Raw genomic sequence first — 18,252 nt, forward strand, 5'->3', positions numbered from 1 at the left:
TCACTTTACCGGGCTTGACCGGACTAAGTGGAGCACCAATGATTCTGTCTATTTCTTAAATGAACACAAAGTAGGCTGCAGGGACTCCGCTCATGAAACATTCAGCCGGTCTCCTCCCTCTCCACCACCACCCGGCCCCCTTCATTATATATCTTTTATTTAGCCAGAGACACTTTCTCCCTCACTTGACTTCATCCACTGATGCCCTCTAAAGATCGCACTTAAAAACATACCTGGTCGCAAGACTGTGGATAGATTGCTGAAGTTACGCGTGCATTCTACTCATCACTTAGTTGAATTAATAACTAAGCATTTCCATATAGATTCTACATTAAACAGTCCCAGTGTGAGTTGAATTAGTTCAAAAAACGTCACCTGGGCAAGTCACTTCTTGTCTAAAAGTTATTGAAAACTGAAAGCCTACATTGTCATTGTTATGCTTAATATTTTAGATTTTCATCACCTACAACTGACAAGAGTGATGAATCACTTTCCAGTGTTACCAATGCAATGGTGACATGGTGTTCCATTGTTATTGTTGTTGTTGTTGTTGTTGTTGTTGCGTGCTCAGGGAGAACAGACTTGTCCCAGATCTCCATTTGAATGGTTTTCCGTTCAAGCTTGAACACAGAAACATTACTGGAGTATTTTATGACAGGATAAGGGTTTTCTCTAGTGTTACTGATAAATGATGATCAATCATCAATTCTTCTGTCAAGCGTGTCCGTGAGCAGCCAATTTGAAGCGAATCAATCTTTTCATTTGTTACAAGTGTATGCTTTTTACTTATATATAGACTGAAGTTAAAAGAGCACAACCTTACACTCTTTTCCAGTCAGTGGCCGAATATCTGTCGAGTATTCTCGCTTGCGACCTCACCAGAGCAGGTACTGAAAAAGGTACCAGGTACTATCGCTAATGGAAAAGCAAAGAAAAACTAATAGAGTCAAATCGAGCCGTGCCGTGTCAAGCAGTGCTACGACTGTAGATCACTGTGTCTTGACAGCCACAAGCACACTGTCAGAGAAAACACAGTCATAAGGAACGGCTCTCATCCTCATAAATGAAGGCTCATGAAACTAATGACATGCCATCTCATGTGCCATCTTAAAAATGTGTTCACTGTCTAATCCGCCTTTAGACAAGGGAAACAGAAGACAGAAGATGTATGTCATTTTGGAAACCGCTCCATGTCCCACACCAAAGTCCATAGAGAAAATGTGTGTTTTGCCTGCTGCTGCCTCATAGGTAAACCTGATATAAGGATTTCAAATTCACAAATGGATCAACAACTCCTATGTGACGTGATGAAAACTTTTTTATCAATGGAGCCTTGTGTGGGAAAGTCCGTTTCTAAGATAAAGCAGCATTAACAAAAGTTGGCATAGATATTTTTTTTGTGAGCTTATTGTCGAGTGGTTACAACTTGTTTTTTTGTCGCGTCCCTGCTGGCAGCCATGTGTTCACTGATAGCGTGTCTGACTCAGGCTGGTTCCTGGCACAGGAGCTGTTGCTTAGTGGTAGGATCAGCTTGCTAACACGGTCATATTAATAAAGCCAACATGCAGACCTTTGTACAACAGTAGGCCTATTTCCATTAAATTCAATATCGTCAGGGCTGAAAAAAAATAACAACATGGAAAAACTCTAAACTTTTTCAGGTTAAATCAGCAGCAAGCGGAGATTCTGCTTTTGACGTCTAACCACAGCACCTTTTTTTTTTCTGCGCTTTCTTACAGATCCACAGCTGAAAGGCATTGTTACCCGGCTATACAGCCAACATGGATACTACCTGCAAATGCAGCCTGACGGCACCATAGACAGCACGGGGGATGAAAGCAGCTCATTTTGTGAGTGTTTATTTCCACAGCCTACAGTATCAGCTTTTGTTTCTTGGCAATTGTAATCGTCACTAGCGCCACTTAGAGCAAATGAGTAGAACAGCAGAAGTCTGGACCTTTTTCATATTCATGTTCACATCCAACACACAGTCTGCATTTTAAAACCGCACACAATGATTCCACTTGAACTCAAAAAAAACAAAAAACAAATTGGCTGCCTGTGCAGCCTTAATTTGAAGTTGGTCTAAATAGCTAGATACAGTAAATGTTCACTGTGACCTTTAGCAGTCTAAATGTGGTATTTGGACCAGCCCTAGGCTCTCTTTGCTGTGGCAGAACATGCCTATTATGACCCAAGTTTAGAGGTTGTGTGAAAAGCACAGCGGGCATCGAGTTCGTACATAAACTGAAGAGAGCTATTCCGTGTGGCAGTGACACTGCACTCATTCAACCTCCTCTAGCTTCAGTATTGCAGTTTGAGTTGACATTCTGCTCTGATTCCATTTCTCCCCCTCTCTTCCTCCCCCAATTTAGCACAGTTCAACTTGATTCCAGTGGGACTGCGGATCGTAGCAATTCAGGGTGCAAAGACAGGGTTGTACCTCGCCATGAACGGTGAAGGGTACCTCTACACCTCGGTATGTACGTTTATTTATACATAAAGTCACCGTGTTACGACAATATGTTGCAATGACACCAGGGGACTGTAGCACAAAACTAGGATAAGGGATTAAGCGCTGGCTTAAGTTATTTATCTTGGCGCATAAGTTACCATGGCAATTTAATATTTGCGGTAAACAACAGGATATGTTAATCCTTCTGCTCAATCTGTTCAGTCAGCTGTCACTCTGATCAGAAATAAACATGTTTATCACGTTATTCATGATCCTTTGGATGTTATTTTACCTCAGTTTTATTGACCTGCATTCAAATGTTACAGCGATTACATGTGGTTCAATGTTAATTTTATTATTACTCATGATTTCATCAAAATAAATATACAATACTCATTCATGTCATCTGTGTTTCTATCACAATATTTTAGATGAGGAATGTGCTGATAGGACACAGTGTTTCAGGACAAGTACCTGCATGTATTGATTAATTATCCGGTGATCAATCAATTAAAGTTTATTTATATAGCACTTTACAATATCTGCAAAGTACGCAAAGTGCTTCACAGAAAGAATAAAAAACACTCAGGAGTAAAATACACAGTAAAGGAGACCAATAATCCAATAAAAGAAGAATCAATACATTTAGAACGGAGGGAAAGTGTCACCGTGCTACTGAATTTTAAATAAATACGAGTTACCTTGACCTGGGGGTAGCCAATAGCCACTGAAAGGATGAGCGTAAATCCCTGTCATTTTCACATAAAATCTCTGCTAAATAAGGCGGAGAAAGGCCGTTAAAGGCTTTAAAATCTTAAAATCAATTCCTAAATAAACTGGCAGCCATTGAAGTTCATATAAAATGGGGGTGATGTGTTTGCACCTTGGAGTATAAGAGGCCAAATCAGCACCGGCACTTCAAACAGAGGCATTTGCATGTGCTAGGACCAAACAAGATGCACTCCATTTTACCTTAATTTAAATGGAGGAAATTGTGTGGGAGCCACTGTTAAATATCACAAATACAGTTGTAAAGAGTTGAGGGCATCACCCCCTTGTTTTCAGTATTTTGGATTAGCCCGACCCACAGGAGACAGAAAGACTACAGAACATCCAGTGGTTTTATTTAATGTTGAGCTACAGTCAGTCGTCCTCTAACATCCATGTCAAAGACATCGGCAGTGTGGCAGCATTTTACCAAATTAGATGGCGATAAAAAAAGTCAAATGCAAAGTCTGCATATCACAGCTCGACGACAAACATGTCATATTAAACGGTAAGCGAACTCGTCTTCGTTATGTTGCGCCGTCCTTTTTGAGTATATGATCATATCAGAATTGGCATATGTCAATGTTTTAGTCTAATAATCATCAGTCCATTCAAAACCAGTCTGTAGAATCTCTCAGCAACGCTTTCATTGCGACCACTGTCGCAAAATTTGGAAGGAATTTACTCTACCATGAGATTAGTCCTAAGAAAGACCGTAACGCGACCAGGTCATGTGAGGCTGGGGCTTCGTGGGTAGCTGTGATGTGGTCTGTGTCAGGCAGAACTCCCCATTTGTAAATGACATGGCCTTAAAACCTGAGGCTCGACTGTCTGAATGAATGAACATTGGGGGTTTGCTTCTTCTGGAAAGCAGATGGAGCAAAGGCCAAGCCATAGGGAACACGGCAATAGGGAAAGAGCCCTTTGAGTAATAAAGGCAGTGAGGTTATGACTGTCTTCATGCAGAGGTAGTTCGTGATACACTGAGGCACCCCTGAGCTCACTCAAAAGCTCTTCGATGTGGGGCAGCGGATGACTATCAGCAACAATGGCCTTGTTAGGTTCACTGAGATCAGCGCATAGTCGGATTGTGCCCCCACCTTTCTGGTTGTTACCACTATTGGGGATATCCAGGGTGAGGCATCAATCAGTTCAATTACGCCTTCCTTAAGCATCATGTCAAGTTCATCAGAGACAGCCTGACACAGCAAAGGGGAGTCGTCGGAATTTTTGCATCCCCACGCACCGAGATTGTGAGTGAGTGTCCAGTTCAACGCCCTGATCAGGTCCCTCTCCCCAGCAGAGCAGAGCCTCCTTGAACCACATTGAGAAAAGCAGTCCATGGAAACTTTTAAAACATCCAAGCACCGGGATGTTCTCGTTTAACTAAGTGACAAGCTTAACTTTAGGGTGAGTGAGCGTGCAGAGAAATGTCTTTTATATAAAGTCTCTGGTATAATGGAAACTGAAGAGCCCGTATCCGCCAGTAGTTCACAATTTGCAGCCTCCCATGAAGCGGTTTCAACATGCAACTTACATTGTATCCTGTCAGCAGCAGCATTAGCGTGGCGTGAGCTTGTCATTAGCGCGACTACTTCAGGCACCGCTTCCCTCACACGTTTAGCAACGCGGCAAACTGAGAAATGTCCAGTCTTGCATTTTACTTGGGACGGTGGGCAGTCGGTCGCATTAGCAACCGGTTAGTCGGTTGCACTGCCCTTGCTGCGGACTCTTGTTGTCCTTCCGGTGACGCGGCCTCTGTGGCGTGACCGCATGCACAGTGGCAACACCCACTGGCGCACTGGACAATTGCACAGCATGCTCCACCCAACATGCAAGCGTAATAGCAGAGTCAAGATCCAGGGACGTTTCCATCAAAATTCTCTCTCGCATTTTTGATGAGCTGATCCCTTAGCATCTCATCTTCCTAGCCACTAATTCCCTTAGTGAAGCCATATCTTTACCCATTGGGACCGACTTTTATTTTTGACTGTGTTGCAAGGATTCAGACTCAGTTGTAAAAATGTATTTTCTTCCTCAAACCAATCAGGATTTAGATTTGTTAATATGCTCTATAGCCCTTTGAACAAATTACAGTTTCATTAACTTCGATGCTCAGTATATAACTGCCAGTTGCTTTTAGGTCAATCAGGACGCTGACATAATGACTATGATCAGGTTAAGTATTTAACTGATGCATTAGATTAACTGCATCTCTCTCATTGAGTATTGTGTATGACATTTAAATAGAGAAACATCAGCTAGAGATCATCATATTACAAAGTTAGAAAAACACAGATGGCTGAAAGAGGGGGTTTTCTACCTTTGCAGGAGGGTGAAAAGAGAGATAGAGAAACTCATTTGAAGTGCAATGCCAAAGACGGAGGTGTTGGTATCACAAATTGTTTTGTCTAATTTATTCATTTCTGAAGAGCACTTTGCTAACTCCAAAATGTTTGCTCTTGTCACGAGTTATATTGTGATTTGAGTCACAATAGTTTGCCATCTTTAAAAAGTGGGTCCCCGTATATAATGTTTGGGAAACAGTGGCGTAATCTACAGCAAACCTACTGTAACCCACTGTATGTGGGATCGCTTACTAATCTATAGAGCACACGAGTCAAATATCAAAGGGGATGTAACCGTAGCACAGTGTGGTTATTTGTGTATTGGTTTACAGAACATATGGACAATTGTCAAAGCACTGAATGCAAGTGTGGATTTATGCATATGAGATGTAAAGGAAGGGAGCATTATGTGTACAAGCTTGATTTATGGCAAAAACACCATCTGCTATCATCTTCTCTTAGCCCTTGATTAGCATGCGTTAGACTTCGGAGCCTCGCCTCTGTGAACAGTGAGGAGAAGGGATTTCCTCAGATGTGCTGAATCCCACACTGACCTCTTTACCAGAGTTTTCACAAACACACTCACACAGTCTGGTATCCATGACTTCAGAGGACATTAAATTGATTTACATTCATTTCCTTACTGTACTTAACCATTAACCACCCTAAGTCTAACCTTAACCTCAATCTATCCATAAATGTCTTTACCTTAAAATGTAATCATTTACATTAGGGGGACAACATAACATAACAACGACAAATCCTATAATGTGAGTGTGTAAACAGATTTGAGTCATTCCTTGAGCACACGCACAGGGTTGTGCAGCTATTGTCCTTAGAACACCACACTGAAAAACTTTCATTTGACCTGGTCCAGGTCTATATACGTCTATATGTATACATAGTGGTCTATATATGCTTTGCAGTTCAACTGTCTTCTTCTATAAGACTACACATGTTGGGTTTGACATGATATGGATCACACAGCACAAAAGTTGGATTTGTCTTTCCCTTTAAAGGCATGCCAAGAGAGAACATGTCACTGGCATGAAGTGATTTTTTTTTTATTTATATAAATTAAAAAAGCACATCACTGTCACCCTCACATCATTGAGAAGCTGAGGTGACTGACTGTGGCTTCCCTGCAGCAATTCCTTCATCTTCTTGCATAAACTGCTTCCTCCGTCTGTTGCTTACTGACAGTTATTGTGCTGGTCTCTTCTGAATAAGTCCTTCTCTTTCTCAGGCTAAACGCCCGCTAGGCTTTCAAATATCATGCCTTTTCCTTAAAGTGCAATAGAAAAGAACTGTTCTGCCTTTATCGCCCCACAGACAAATGTGTTACTAAACACCTTGCCAGAGCTGAATCCGTTAAGATGTTGCTAAGTCTTTAAAATTAGGCTTAAAATCATGTCAAATTCAGCAACATCCTCTGCTGTAAAACTAACTGATTAAGACTAACTGTTTACAGCTTGAATGTATGAAGTGGAAAATCTTTTGGTTTTCACACACTTAAATGGGTAAATAAACAGTGATTTTTAACAATAAATAATCAAAATACATCGATTTCTTTTGTTAAAAGGTCGAGTGTGTAACATTTAAGATTGTTTGTTGGCCGAACTGAAATATACTTCTCATAAACAGTGTTTGTATAATTGTAGCGCTGCTTTATAGTCATTTTAGAGAAAGCCTTTCAATTTTGTAATACATTCTGAACTGATCCTGGCTATTTGTTGATCATTAACACCCGTAATCCGCACACAACAGACTGTAGGGCCAGGTCCACTGCTGCTTTGTCTCAAATCTCAGCCTCATTACCTGTAGGTAGTAACAGGAAATGTCTGATCCTGGAACAAAAATCGAATTTGGCATATTCTTGCCCCATTTTGTACTCTGGAAAACTATGCGTAGACACACAAAGTGAGTGTGTGAAAGCAACAAAAAAGGTAAACTCCTGCTGAACTCCAACAGAGCGACAGAGTCGTCTCTTTTACTCACGCGGACGACACGCACTCTCCCTGGGTATTCAATCTGTGATTTGAATGTCGTTAAACATGGTGCCTCCAGCGAACAGACGGAGTACTTGAAATAGGGCTTGTCAGATTTTGGGAGGCTACAGCTGTTATTACACTGTGAGAGCTTCATGCTGCTTTCATCGCAAAGGCTCTACTACTGGTGTGAATGTGTGGTACAAACAAGAATTTCACCATGTTTGTCACACAGCTCTCAAGCTCTCCAACAACGTGCTTCTTATACAGCAGGGATTCTACAAGTAGGGTCTATGGACACCTGGGGTTCTGCAAAAGAATTCACAACAATTTCTGAAATTGTGCCTTATTGGGTATATGTGGACAGCCATTTTAGAATCTTTAAACTATGAACTATAAACTATGTGTTATTAAAACATTTGTGCTTTGCATTTCAAGCAATTTATAAAGAAAAAAAGCCCAAAATATGAAGTATATAGGATTTTGGATTGTATGGGATTTGACATTTTTCCTTTTCCGATATCCGATCCAGCGATTTTGAGTATCGGATTGGTATGGATACAGTATTGGCTCATACCAAGTTTGTATAGGGACGGTGTGGGTGTAACACTGGTGTTACGGACGGACTGTCACCCTGAAGATTAGTGCAACACACATTACCTTAACTGAAATACTGTGGTAGTCTAATACCACATGTAAATAATAAAATTGTTAGACCTTAAATGTCTAAAATTTCAGACTAACACCCAGATGATGCAGTCGGGGACTCGGGTGCTCTGCTCATGTTCCACATGAAAGCGTGTTCCGGGGAAGGCAGAAGGATGACCGCTATGGTAGTGAAGTGAGAGAGTAGGAAACGTTAGGTTCGGGAATTGACCCAAAGCTATCGGAGTGAGGTCGTGAGGTACTGACATGAATGTTGAGAGGTGAACCGTTGGAGTATGGACCTTTCAGAGAGCTCTGCAGGCTCAGTCTGTAGTGTCGCAACGCTACCAGTGACCGAAGTTACACACTGGAGCTTTAATCACGCATTTAAAAACATACTGTTTGACAGTCACTTGCATCCAAATCCATGGAAACAGATCAGATGGCTCTCTTGTTGGAACATTTTACATTTTTACTGGGTTTCTGAGCTACGGAAGAGGAAAACCCCACATCGTATTTCTTGCAGCATCTAAGAGAGCAAACGGTAGTAACCATATGCTTAATCAGTTTAAAGATTAGATGGGACCCTTGGAAAATGTGCTCCCCACTAATCTCTTCATCAGAGAACTGCATTGAGATGCAGGGGGACACCCGCAGCCAGACAGCCTCACTTTTACCTCTGCACAGCAGAAGATGTGGACAAAAAGAAGCAGAAAGAGCAGCAGAGAGAAAAAGAATAACTGGCCAGAACAGGAGAAAGGCAATAAACTGCAGAAGTTTTTACGAAAAATTGAGACTCAGGGAAGGCAAAACTGATTATTCATATGGACTCATGATCTGTGATGCAACCATGGTGATGCTGAAACACAATTGAATCACTCTATTTGGTGCGTTGTGTGAGAAAATTAAAAGCAGGGGGAGACGTGCAGCTAGAAATGGCTGTCAGTGAGGGTCATAGAGGGTGACTTCAGCTTCCACTCTCCTCTGTCAGTCGCTTTATATTGACAGGAGCTTTCCAGCTGTCAATCATCCCAGAGTGTGTGCGTGTGTGTTTGTGTATCATACACTCTGCTCTTGTCATGCGAGTATCATGCCTCGCTAGCCATCATCGTGCAGCATCAGAGACACGGCATATACACATGGTGGTGTTTAGACTTTATTAACTGCCAGTGCAAATCCCTCTCAAAAAAACAAAAACAACTCACAATGCATCAGCAGCATCCTCGGCTGTAGCGGTGGCTTCCTGCGAAAACACTCATGCAAACAGATCATACATGTCCATGTAGAGTGTTGTGACACGGCACTATGGGAATATGGTGGGAATAATGCAGTTAATGGGATCCCACAGGTTACCCGCAGAGCACATGTGCAACAGAGTCAGTGGATGCGGGAAGACTGCATGACACTGTGACCCCTGCTGTCCAAACAAAGGGCCTGCAAATCGCTGCACATCAAAGGCTGTAGGTGGCTTCCCATCAGCTTGATTTTGTGAGCATTTTTGATATGCACATAAAAAGCACAAAATCCAAAAAGGTTTTCAAGTGCCACATTCCACTTGAGGACAGATTTGCATATCAATAAAAAGGGTAGATGTGTACGAACGCAATGGAAACAGATTCACAGGACACTGAGAAATATGAAATTGCCGGACTGTCAAAACAGCAGTCATGGCAAATATAGCAGACTAGAGAATGAATATGTGGCCCGATAAGGAACCTACAACTTTACTCCACCTTGTGCAAGACGCAGATATTTCTAGAGTTATAAATTGATGCAGCAATAAAACACCACCACATATATATTAATAACATTAATGCCACTCTTTATTTATGTAATAGGAACTTTGGTGCCACCTATACTGCTTATTTTAGCGAACTGACTATTTGTGTTTACTTTATAGCAATTGATTGGTAATTGGAAACCCATCTTATGTTCAGATTGCAGGAAAATATGAATATCTGCACTATTAATTGGGAGTGATTTGGGATTGAATGTTGGTTTTTTTGCTGGGAAAAGAGAATCTATATTTATTTTTATTTTTCTGGAGGTCTGAACATATGCCAAAAGAAAAAATGTAGATATAGCTACATTTTCGGGAGTAGTCATTCAAATTCCATGCCTGCGCATACACGATGAAATGAAAGTCAACAAGATATGAAATATGGCTGCATGCATTATCCTTTTAGTCATTCCTCTTATATCCTTATATTGTCCTTATATGCAGGGAAAAAAGGTCAGATTCCAATAGATTTTACCATTCAAGTACTAGACTGTGTCTCATTAGTGCTTCAGTGTCGTCATTTGGCATATCTCCAGTGTATACGGTGCCATGGATAAGCTTTCTGAAGCAGGTAGGATAGATGTAATCAGACATGAGGGTAGGAGAAGGAGGTGGTGTATTGCAGGGAGGAGGAAGTGGGATGGTGCTTTGCATCTTAAGAAGGTTTTTCCAATCTTGGACATCCGCGGCACAGATGCTATTCATTACCGTTCTTCCGATGCTTTCATATAAATTCATTTTTGGCTTGAAACGCATGGAAGAGAAGCGACCCAAGGCTCCCAATAAATCATGGTTTAACGTGGAAACACTCTGCCGCCATTCTCCAAACATTGTGCAAGACTCATCTCAATCTTGTGCACTCACTCAATCTCACAGGTAAATGTGATGGTCTGAGTGACGTCCTCGCCCCGGGGTTTGTCTCTGCACTTCAGCTGAGGTTAACTCAAGGTCAGTTATAGAGATGGAATAGCCACACCATCAAACTTCCATCATGTCTGGGGCAGGGACACTGGCCATTGTCTTCAGACATTATCATAACTCACTTTCTGTGTTGCCTTCTTTTTGTGCACACGTTCTCTTCCAGACCTTTGGTGACTACTTGAGTGAAACACATCAGATCATCGGATCATCAGATTACGAAGGGTTTCTCTGGTGTCCTCTCACGGTCCAAAAACATGCAGACTTGGGGCAAATTGGACACTCTAAATTGACCATAGCTGGGAGTGCGAGAGTGAATGATTGATGGACTGGCGACCTGTCCACGGCGTACCCCACCTTTCGCCCCAAGGTCAGCTGGATTTGGCACCAGCGCCCCCTGTGACCCACATGTGAAGGATAAAGCAGTAGAAGATGAGTGAGTGACTGAGTGAGTGAGATTATGAAGGGGAATTAAGGGAGAGGTTATCACTGGTGTCATTTCAAAGTTTAAGCTGAAGTGTATTGTACTGCAGTGATTGGTACAGTCCAGATGGACATCAGTGTTAGATCCTTGGTCCTGGGGGATTTGCAAAGAAGCAGATCTCTCCTTTTTCTCCCCCCTTTCTTACAATGTCCTTTATTACCTAGCAACCTCTCTGTCCTTTCTGAGTTTCGATGGGTCTCCTTCCTTCCTTCCTTCCTTCCTTCCTGTCTCTTCTACCTTTCCCCTTCCGTCTACCACGCTTCCCATCCCACTTGCTCTCTGGCCTGATTAATAATGAATGAAGCAGATCATCTATTGATCCCATCCTCTTTGTGTTAGCGCAGCAGAAGACCTGTCAGAGGATCTTAAAATAGCGTTGCGATGGGAGTGAAAGAGTTTGTTAAGGGTTGGGGTTTAATTTCTTAAAAGTAGCGTGAAATGTCAAAGAAGATATTTAACATTCCCAAATCAAAATATTTCCAATCAAACTGTTTTATTGTGGACCTCCTAAAGAAAATGTAAGAAAGTAATAATACTAATAAAAAAAATCTTTGTAATTATTATTATAAATAGTTTCCTCTCCATTAGTCCCATGTACTTGCACTCAGAACATCAACATTTACACACAACATCCTCCCAGTTCTCCCTTATCTGTTTAAATCAATCCCATCTCCCTGTTGATTAGTGTTATTGTTGTTGATAGGACTGTTATTTTTATATATACACACAGTATTTAGGGATTTATCATCACTACTCGCATTTATATATTTATTTATTCATTGTCTTATTTTCTCCTATTCTATTATGAATAATTATTATTTTTGTTTTGATACTTTGTCTTCGCTAATTCTGTAAATATAATAAGAAAGTGTAAAGAAAGAAAAAAGAAGGCAGTAAGGGCACAGAGTCCTGGTTGTCACTTCCTCACTGTGAAGGGGAAAAGTGATGATGTGTGATAAGTGTGCAACTCGAGGTCTCCTATACATTCTCAATCTACTCCTGGCTCTTTATTAATGCTCACCTAGGCCAAGTTGTGATCCTTTGGCCCCTCATCTGTCGGCCGGAGTCTCCGAGAAATACTCCACTCAGCCATTTCTGCCCTGCTGCTCTCATTTAATCAATCCAGCAGATTGGCTTTGCTCTCTGACAGGGGAAGGACCCTGACGGAGACTAAGAGAGATGTATACCTGTCGCTACCGGTTAAAATCTCCCATCAACATTATGCAGGGTTCAGTAGACCTTATGTTGAGGACAGAAACAGAGAAGAGAGAGACGGGTATCGCGCTGTGAGAACGTATCATTTACGACGACGAGCAGAACCGTTGGATTTCATCATAATTAGTTTGTTGTCTGTTCAGATTTATCCCGTCATTGACCATTGACAGTAAATGGCAGGAGTCTATATTATCTTTTTTTGTATAGGAGGATGAATTTCAAGTGTGCCGTTACCTGAGGAATACAAACACCGCTAACTCGGTGGATCCAAACATTTCTGGTGACCTCTAAAATAAGGTCATGTGTATTGACCAGGGATGCACAACATTATTGGCACAATATGTATTGTTGCCCATATGGCAACACAGGTATGGAAAATAGTTTAATTTCAAAACAGAACAGACTACATGAATTCTGCACAAGGAAATCCCATTGAGATACAAGATCTCTTCTTCCAGAGAGTCCTGGTTAAAATTTCCGATATAAAACTCACAACAAAATATAAAAGCTAACAGGAAGTAGTTAAAGTAGAGTAAAAAAGTGAGACAAACCAGAGAGAAACCAACAAGATGCTTCATCTGAAGCCCTCAAAAAAGATATGTATAACATGTTTCTTTCACGATGGTCCATAAAATGGCTTTGACGGTGTTTAAAGAAGGCAGCGTCTGTAGTGAAATTAAACAAACCACAATGTGTTCTATATTTTAGATTCTTCAAACAAGCCACCTTTTGCTTTGAGGACAGCTTTGCACTTTCTTGGCATTCTCTCAATGGGAACCCAGAGGTTCCCATTTTGTTTGAGACCATCAGTTGACAAAGAGTGAAGGAAAAGCAACCCACAAGTGCTACACTTCCAGGAACTCCTTCAAGACTGTTGGAAAACCATTCCAGGTCATCAAGCTGATTGAGAAGATTGCCAAGAATGTGCAAAGCTGTCATCAAAGCAACATGTGGCTACTTTGAAGAATCTAAAATATAAAACATCTAAAACTTTGTTTAACAAACAAAGTTTTACACATACATATACACATACATATATATATGCATACATATACACATATATACATACATATACATACACACACACATATATATATATACACACACATATAGATATATATATATATATATATACATATATATATACACACATATACACACACAGATATATATATATACATATACACACACACACACACACATACATATGTATATATATATATATACATACACATATATATATATATATATATACATACACACACGTACTACATTTTCAAGTGCACAATTCTTCTGAAATTCTCAGATAACAGGCTCCACTAATAATTCCATATGCATTCCTTCATAGTTTGGATGTTGTCAGTATTAATCTACAATGTGGAAAAAATAAATACAGAATGATTTGTGTCAATTTGACTATAGGGAGGAAGTCAGTCACATATTGGCATGTTGGATATGGATCTTGCACCCCTAGTATTTACATTAGGGCTAAGAGGATATGTCACTATTCATTTCGATCACGAAGGAAAGGTCATTTTTACATCATTATTCTCATTTTCATTCAAAAAAAAACTTATTTAAAAGGATTAGGAAGTGTGATATTTGTGCAGCTCTGTGAGAAACAAAGACATTCCCTTCAGTCCGTAGAATAAGATGTGTAATAATAATTCATCTAAAATGATATTTTGACACACATTTTGTGACTCCTGCACTTTGAAAATTGCAGTAAACTGTATTGTGATTTTGATAAAATTTAAAGTCATTGTTCAGCTCTACTTCATGGCATGATTCTTAGATTCATCCTGATCCTCTTGAATGATTATGAATTTTCTGGGAAAAGTTCTAATGCTCGAAGATCATGGAGGTGTATGAAGACCTCTATTTACAACCATTAAAAAAAACATACATTAATCTTTCATGGGCAACAATAACAATAATGATAATAATAATAATAATAATAATAATAATAATAATAATAATAATAATAATAATAATAATAAATATAGCCATACTAAATACAGTAAATAAATATGCACATTGTGTCAAAAATTATTTGAATAGTGTTTTCGGGGATTTTCTTCATGACTAATTGTCTTTCACATGTAGTGTATGTACTGTATGTGTGTAGATTTTATTTGTGATTTTATTAGCGTAGGTGTCAGTGTTTCACTGCTTTCATCCTCCCTTCAATGTTCCTTTGGGAAACAGTTATGTTTAGCAGAAATGTTAATGCTGTTTCTCATCATACAGTATGTATCTTTCTCTTGTTGTTCCCAAAGGACCAGGATGTTCTTTTTTTTTTTTCTTACAGTACCACAAAATGTCCAGATATAATTTTATCGTGTTTTTCCCTCAGGAAAACATCACCTAATTAATGTTTTTCACTGCCCGTGTCCGTGCACTTTTTCATCACTGGAGTTCATGATCAAAGCCTTTTCCTTCTGACATTTGTATATTATTATTCTCTTCTTGTGCTTTGTTTGCTAATATGAACGCACATCCCCCCCCCCTCTCATTTCTAGGAGAACTTCACTCCCGAGTGCAAGTTCAAGGAGAGTGTGTTTGAGAACTACTATGTTACGTACTCTTCCATGCTGTATCGTCAGACCCAGTCTGGCCGCTCCTGGTATATCGGTATCAATCGTGAAGGGCAGATCATGAAGGGCAACCGGGTGAAGAAGACCAAAGGAGCCGCACACTTCCTGCCCAAAGTTATAGAGGGTTTGTGTCCTTTATGTGTCCTTTATTGCAGACAACTGATTATCTTAAAGTGATGGGATGGTTTGACTATCAAATGCTTTTTTTAAATCTATTAATATAATATAAAACAACATACTTCTTGTTGTTTAAAGAACTAAAACTATACTGACTGCCAACTAACAACAAAAAATGAAATTATCCAATCTACTGACAAATAGTTTTTTCTAATTAGAGAATTGAGAGAGTAATGATACTGGCGTGTAATTATCGTTTCCTGTCTCCATCTTTTGTATAATGGGATATGAAGAATAGGATAACTTTGGCCGTTTTCATTTCACATGAGAATATACCCGCTGTGAATAACAAATGACATATATAGATGAATGGTTTAAGTCGTTTAAAAGTGATAAAAAGACAACGTCATACTGATATCTATGTCAGTAGATACACAACCTTGCGACACCAGTACACAAAAAAGTGGTACCGAGTCATCCCTACTTGTTATGACTTATGAGGGTAGAGTTTTATTAAGCAAGCCTTTCGATAAAACAGAACTATGCATGCTTTTTGCATCAGCGGTGAGTTTTTACAGCAGTGAGGATAAAGTGGTAGACAGTGGTGTCGTAAAAATGTGTACTCCAAAACTGTTGGGGGAGCTCCATAGAGAAAAGGGTGGAAAAGTGACCAGACTTGCAAAGTTACACTTTAAGTGGATGAAATCTGTTTTTCCTTGTGTCTTCTTTGGCAGTTTTTCAGCAAAAGCATAAGGGTCTACTACGCACCTACATTTGAAAAAAATAAAGAATAATAAACAAATGCTTTAAAAACCAAATCAGTTATTAACCAACAGCATGCATTTCCCGTCTCACAGTTGCCATGTACAAGGAGCCGTCGTTACACGAGCTGGCCGGTGAACCGGTGAGTCCTCCCCGGAAGACAGCCAAGACGTCGGATTCGCTTTCTCTGAAGAGCGGACGGAAAGAAGCCCCCAAGGCCGACGCGTCATAGCAGAGGAGACTGAGGGTGGTACAAACGGAGGGCACCAGTGACACTGTGGAACGCAGTCACCAAATCTTCACTGAGCCTGGCTCAGGGAATGGCTCTCACAGGCCACCATGTTCCAGAAGTACACTACAGGATGCTGAGGGATACAGGGTCAGCAGTTCATCGCAGGGATAGAGAGAGAGAGGGGGACAGGGGAGTTCCTCCCTCACCTTTCACAACGGAGAGAAATCCCAGCATCCCAGTCAGAACTACTACCACCTCCCCTACGTCTTCCTAACACACAGTCTTTCATTTCACTTTCATTTCTCTGTCATACTAAAGCTTCTTTGTCCCGCTGACAATTTAATCTTTTCCCACATGCCTATCTACCGTCTGCTCCATTGTACTGTATATTCGACACACGCACGTTTCCACAGCGCTGACTTGGCATCGTAATCTTTACCCCGCGGGGCCCCCCCGCCCCCGCCCGCCCCATCCTCTCGAGCCCTAAAGTTGGTGGCAGTGTGACTCAGCCCGCTTTCCACCCACCGCCTGCCAAGGAAGCTGAGCTAATCACAGAGGTCAACTAAAGCTCAAAGTGAGATTTAAGCAGCTCAGAGAGGAGCGATATCTGCACGAAGCACTCGGGTCAGGTCAGATCAGGTCAACACAGCAAGATGTGCGAGTAAGAAGTCGTGCGTCTAAAACTACTTTGACAAAAGTCGGTCACATAAAATACAACATTTTATTTTGTATGCTTCATATTTTAAGTCTTTATGTCAGCCAGAGAACAACTACGATAATGACGGTATGTAAGGTAGAAATTGTTTTGAAGCTGAAAAGGGAGCCACTGCCTGTACAATTATGGAATAGAAATAAAAATTAATGTTCTTCCAGGGAAGATGAGCCATAAAAGAGATCATAAATGACTGAGTCTTAATCCCGACTCCAATTAACAGGATCAAAGAGCAATATCTGTACCAGCAAGCCAGAAGAATATTGTCAAACAAGGAAAAAGAAAAAAGGTGTGAATGAGCCACGTGAAGCCTCTCTTCTTTGACAACGTAGTGTTGCAACATCTCATGAAAGGCACCACGTGAAGTACTGGTCTGTGTTTTAAAACTGGAGAGAGAGGAGCTGGAGTGTATTATTTCACTCAGCATCAGTAAAGCCAGGGTTGAAGCCAAACATCAAAGTGAGAGGAGCCTCTGGGCTGCAGCACTTGTTATTCGGAGGATGTTCTGGCAGCTTAAACACTCACTATACTTTATCAAATCACCCTAGACAAAAAAAAAAAAAAAATTGTCTCAGTGTGATTGTGTTCAAATGCTCCTGTGTGTTTGTGGGGGTGGGGGGTAAGTGCACTGCACGCATGCTGAGGTTACAGATAGAGATGCATCACAAAGCCTCTGCTGTGTGCCGCAGAAAGGACACAACACTGTCTATTTGATTTATATCTGCGTTAGCTTACTATATGGTAGAACTGTCTTGTGCACCAGTTTTTCCCTTTGCGAGAGTCAAACACAATATGTGATTGTGTCACAAATTGCAACAAAAAGCAACAAAAAGAACAAATTGATTGCGGTGAAATTCCAAAGTGGGATAATGATGAATGATGAACGTACAGTCCTACTAATTTATTTTAAAGTGCCAAAAAAGAGTGTCTACATCTTTCTGTTCAAGGAAATCCTGATTTATAATGGTCCCATTTAAGATTCTTGTTTTTTTACTCCAATCTGCGACTCATAAAAACAGTTTATTAACAAAATGGGCAGTAAAGTCATTTCAATCCACGCTTAATTATGCAGTGTTTAACAGAACAACAGTTATGGCCTTTGAACATCAGCAGCGTCGTGAACAAATGGCACAAGATTGCAATTAAAGTCATAAGTGAATTTCAACACAGCCTCTCTATTTATATTCATTATTATGTCTTATTATAAAAACCAAGAATTAAAAAAAAAACA

The 18,252-nt window shown here is 40.5% G+C and overlaps 1 protein-coding gene across 1 annotated transcript in view; it reads left to right on the top strand.

Annotated features, from left to right (window-relative positions):
* Positions 1–17,276, top strand: part of fgf11b (fibroblast growth factor 11b) — a 38,454-nt gene extending 21,178 nt beyond the window's left edge. Inside the window, exons 2-5 of the mRNA XM_044042847.1 lie at positions 1,740–1,850; positions 2,376–2,479; positions 15,124–15,322; positions 16,173–17,276. Of these exons, the coding sequence (XP_043898782.1) occupies positions 1,740–1,850; positions 2,376–2,479; positions 15,124–15,322; positions 16,173–16,309 (551 nt within the window). The 3' untranslated portion in view covers positions 16,310–17,276. The remainder of the gene's footprint in view (positions 1–1,739; positions 1,851–2,375; positions 2,480–15,123; positions 15,323–16,172) is intronic.
* The last annotated feature ends 976 nt before the right edge of the window (positions 17,277–18,252 follow it).

This window comes from Solea senegalensis, linkage group LG13 (assembly GCF_019176455.1).
Source record: "Solea senegalensis isolate Sse05_10M linkage group LG13, IFAPA_SoseM_1, whole genome shotgun sequence".
Lineage (NCBI taxonomy): Eukaryota > Metazoa > Chordata > Actinopteri > Pleuronectiformes > Soleidae > Solea > Solea senegalensis.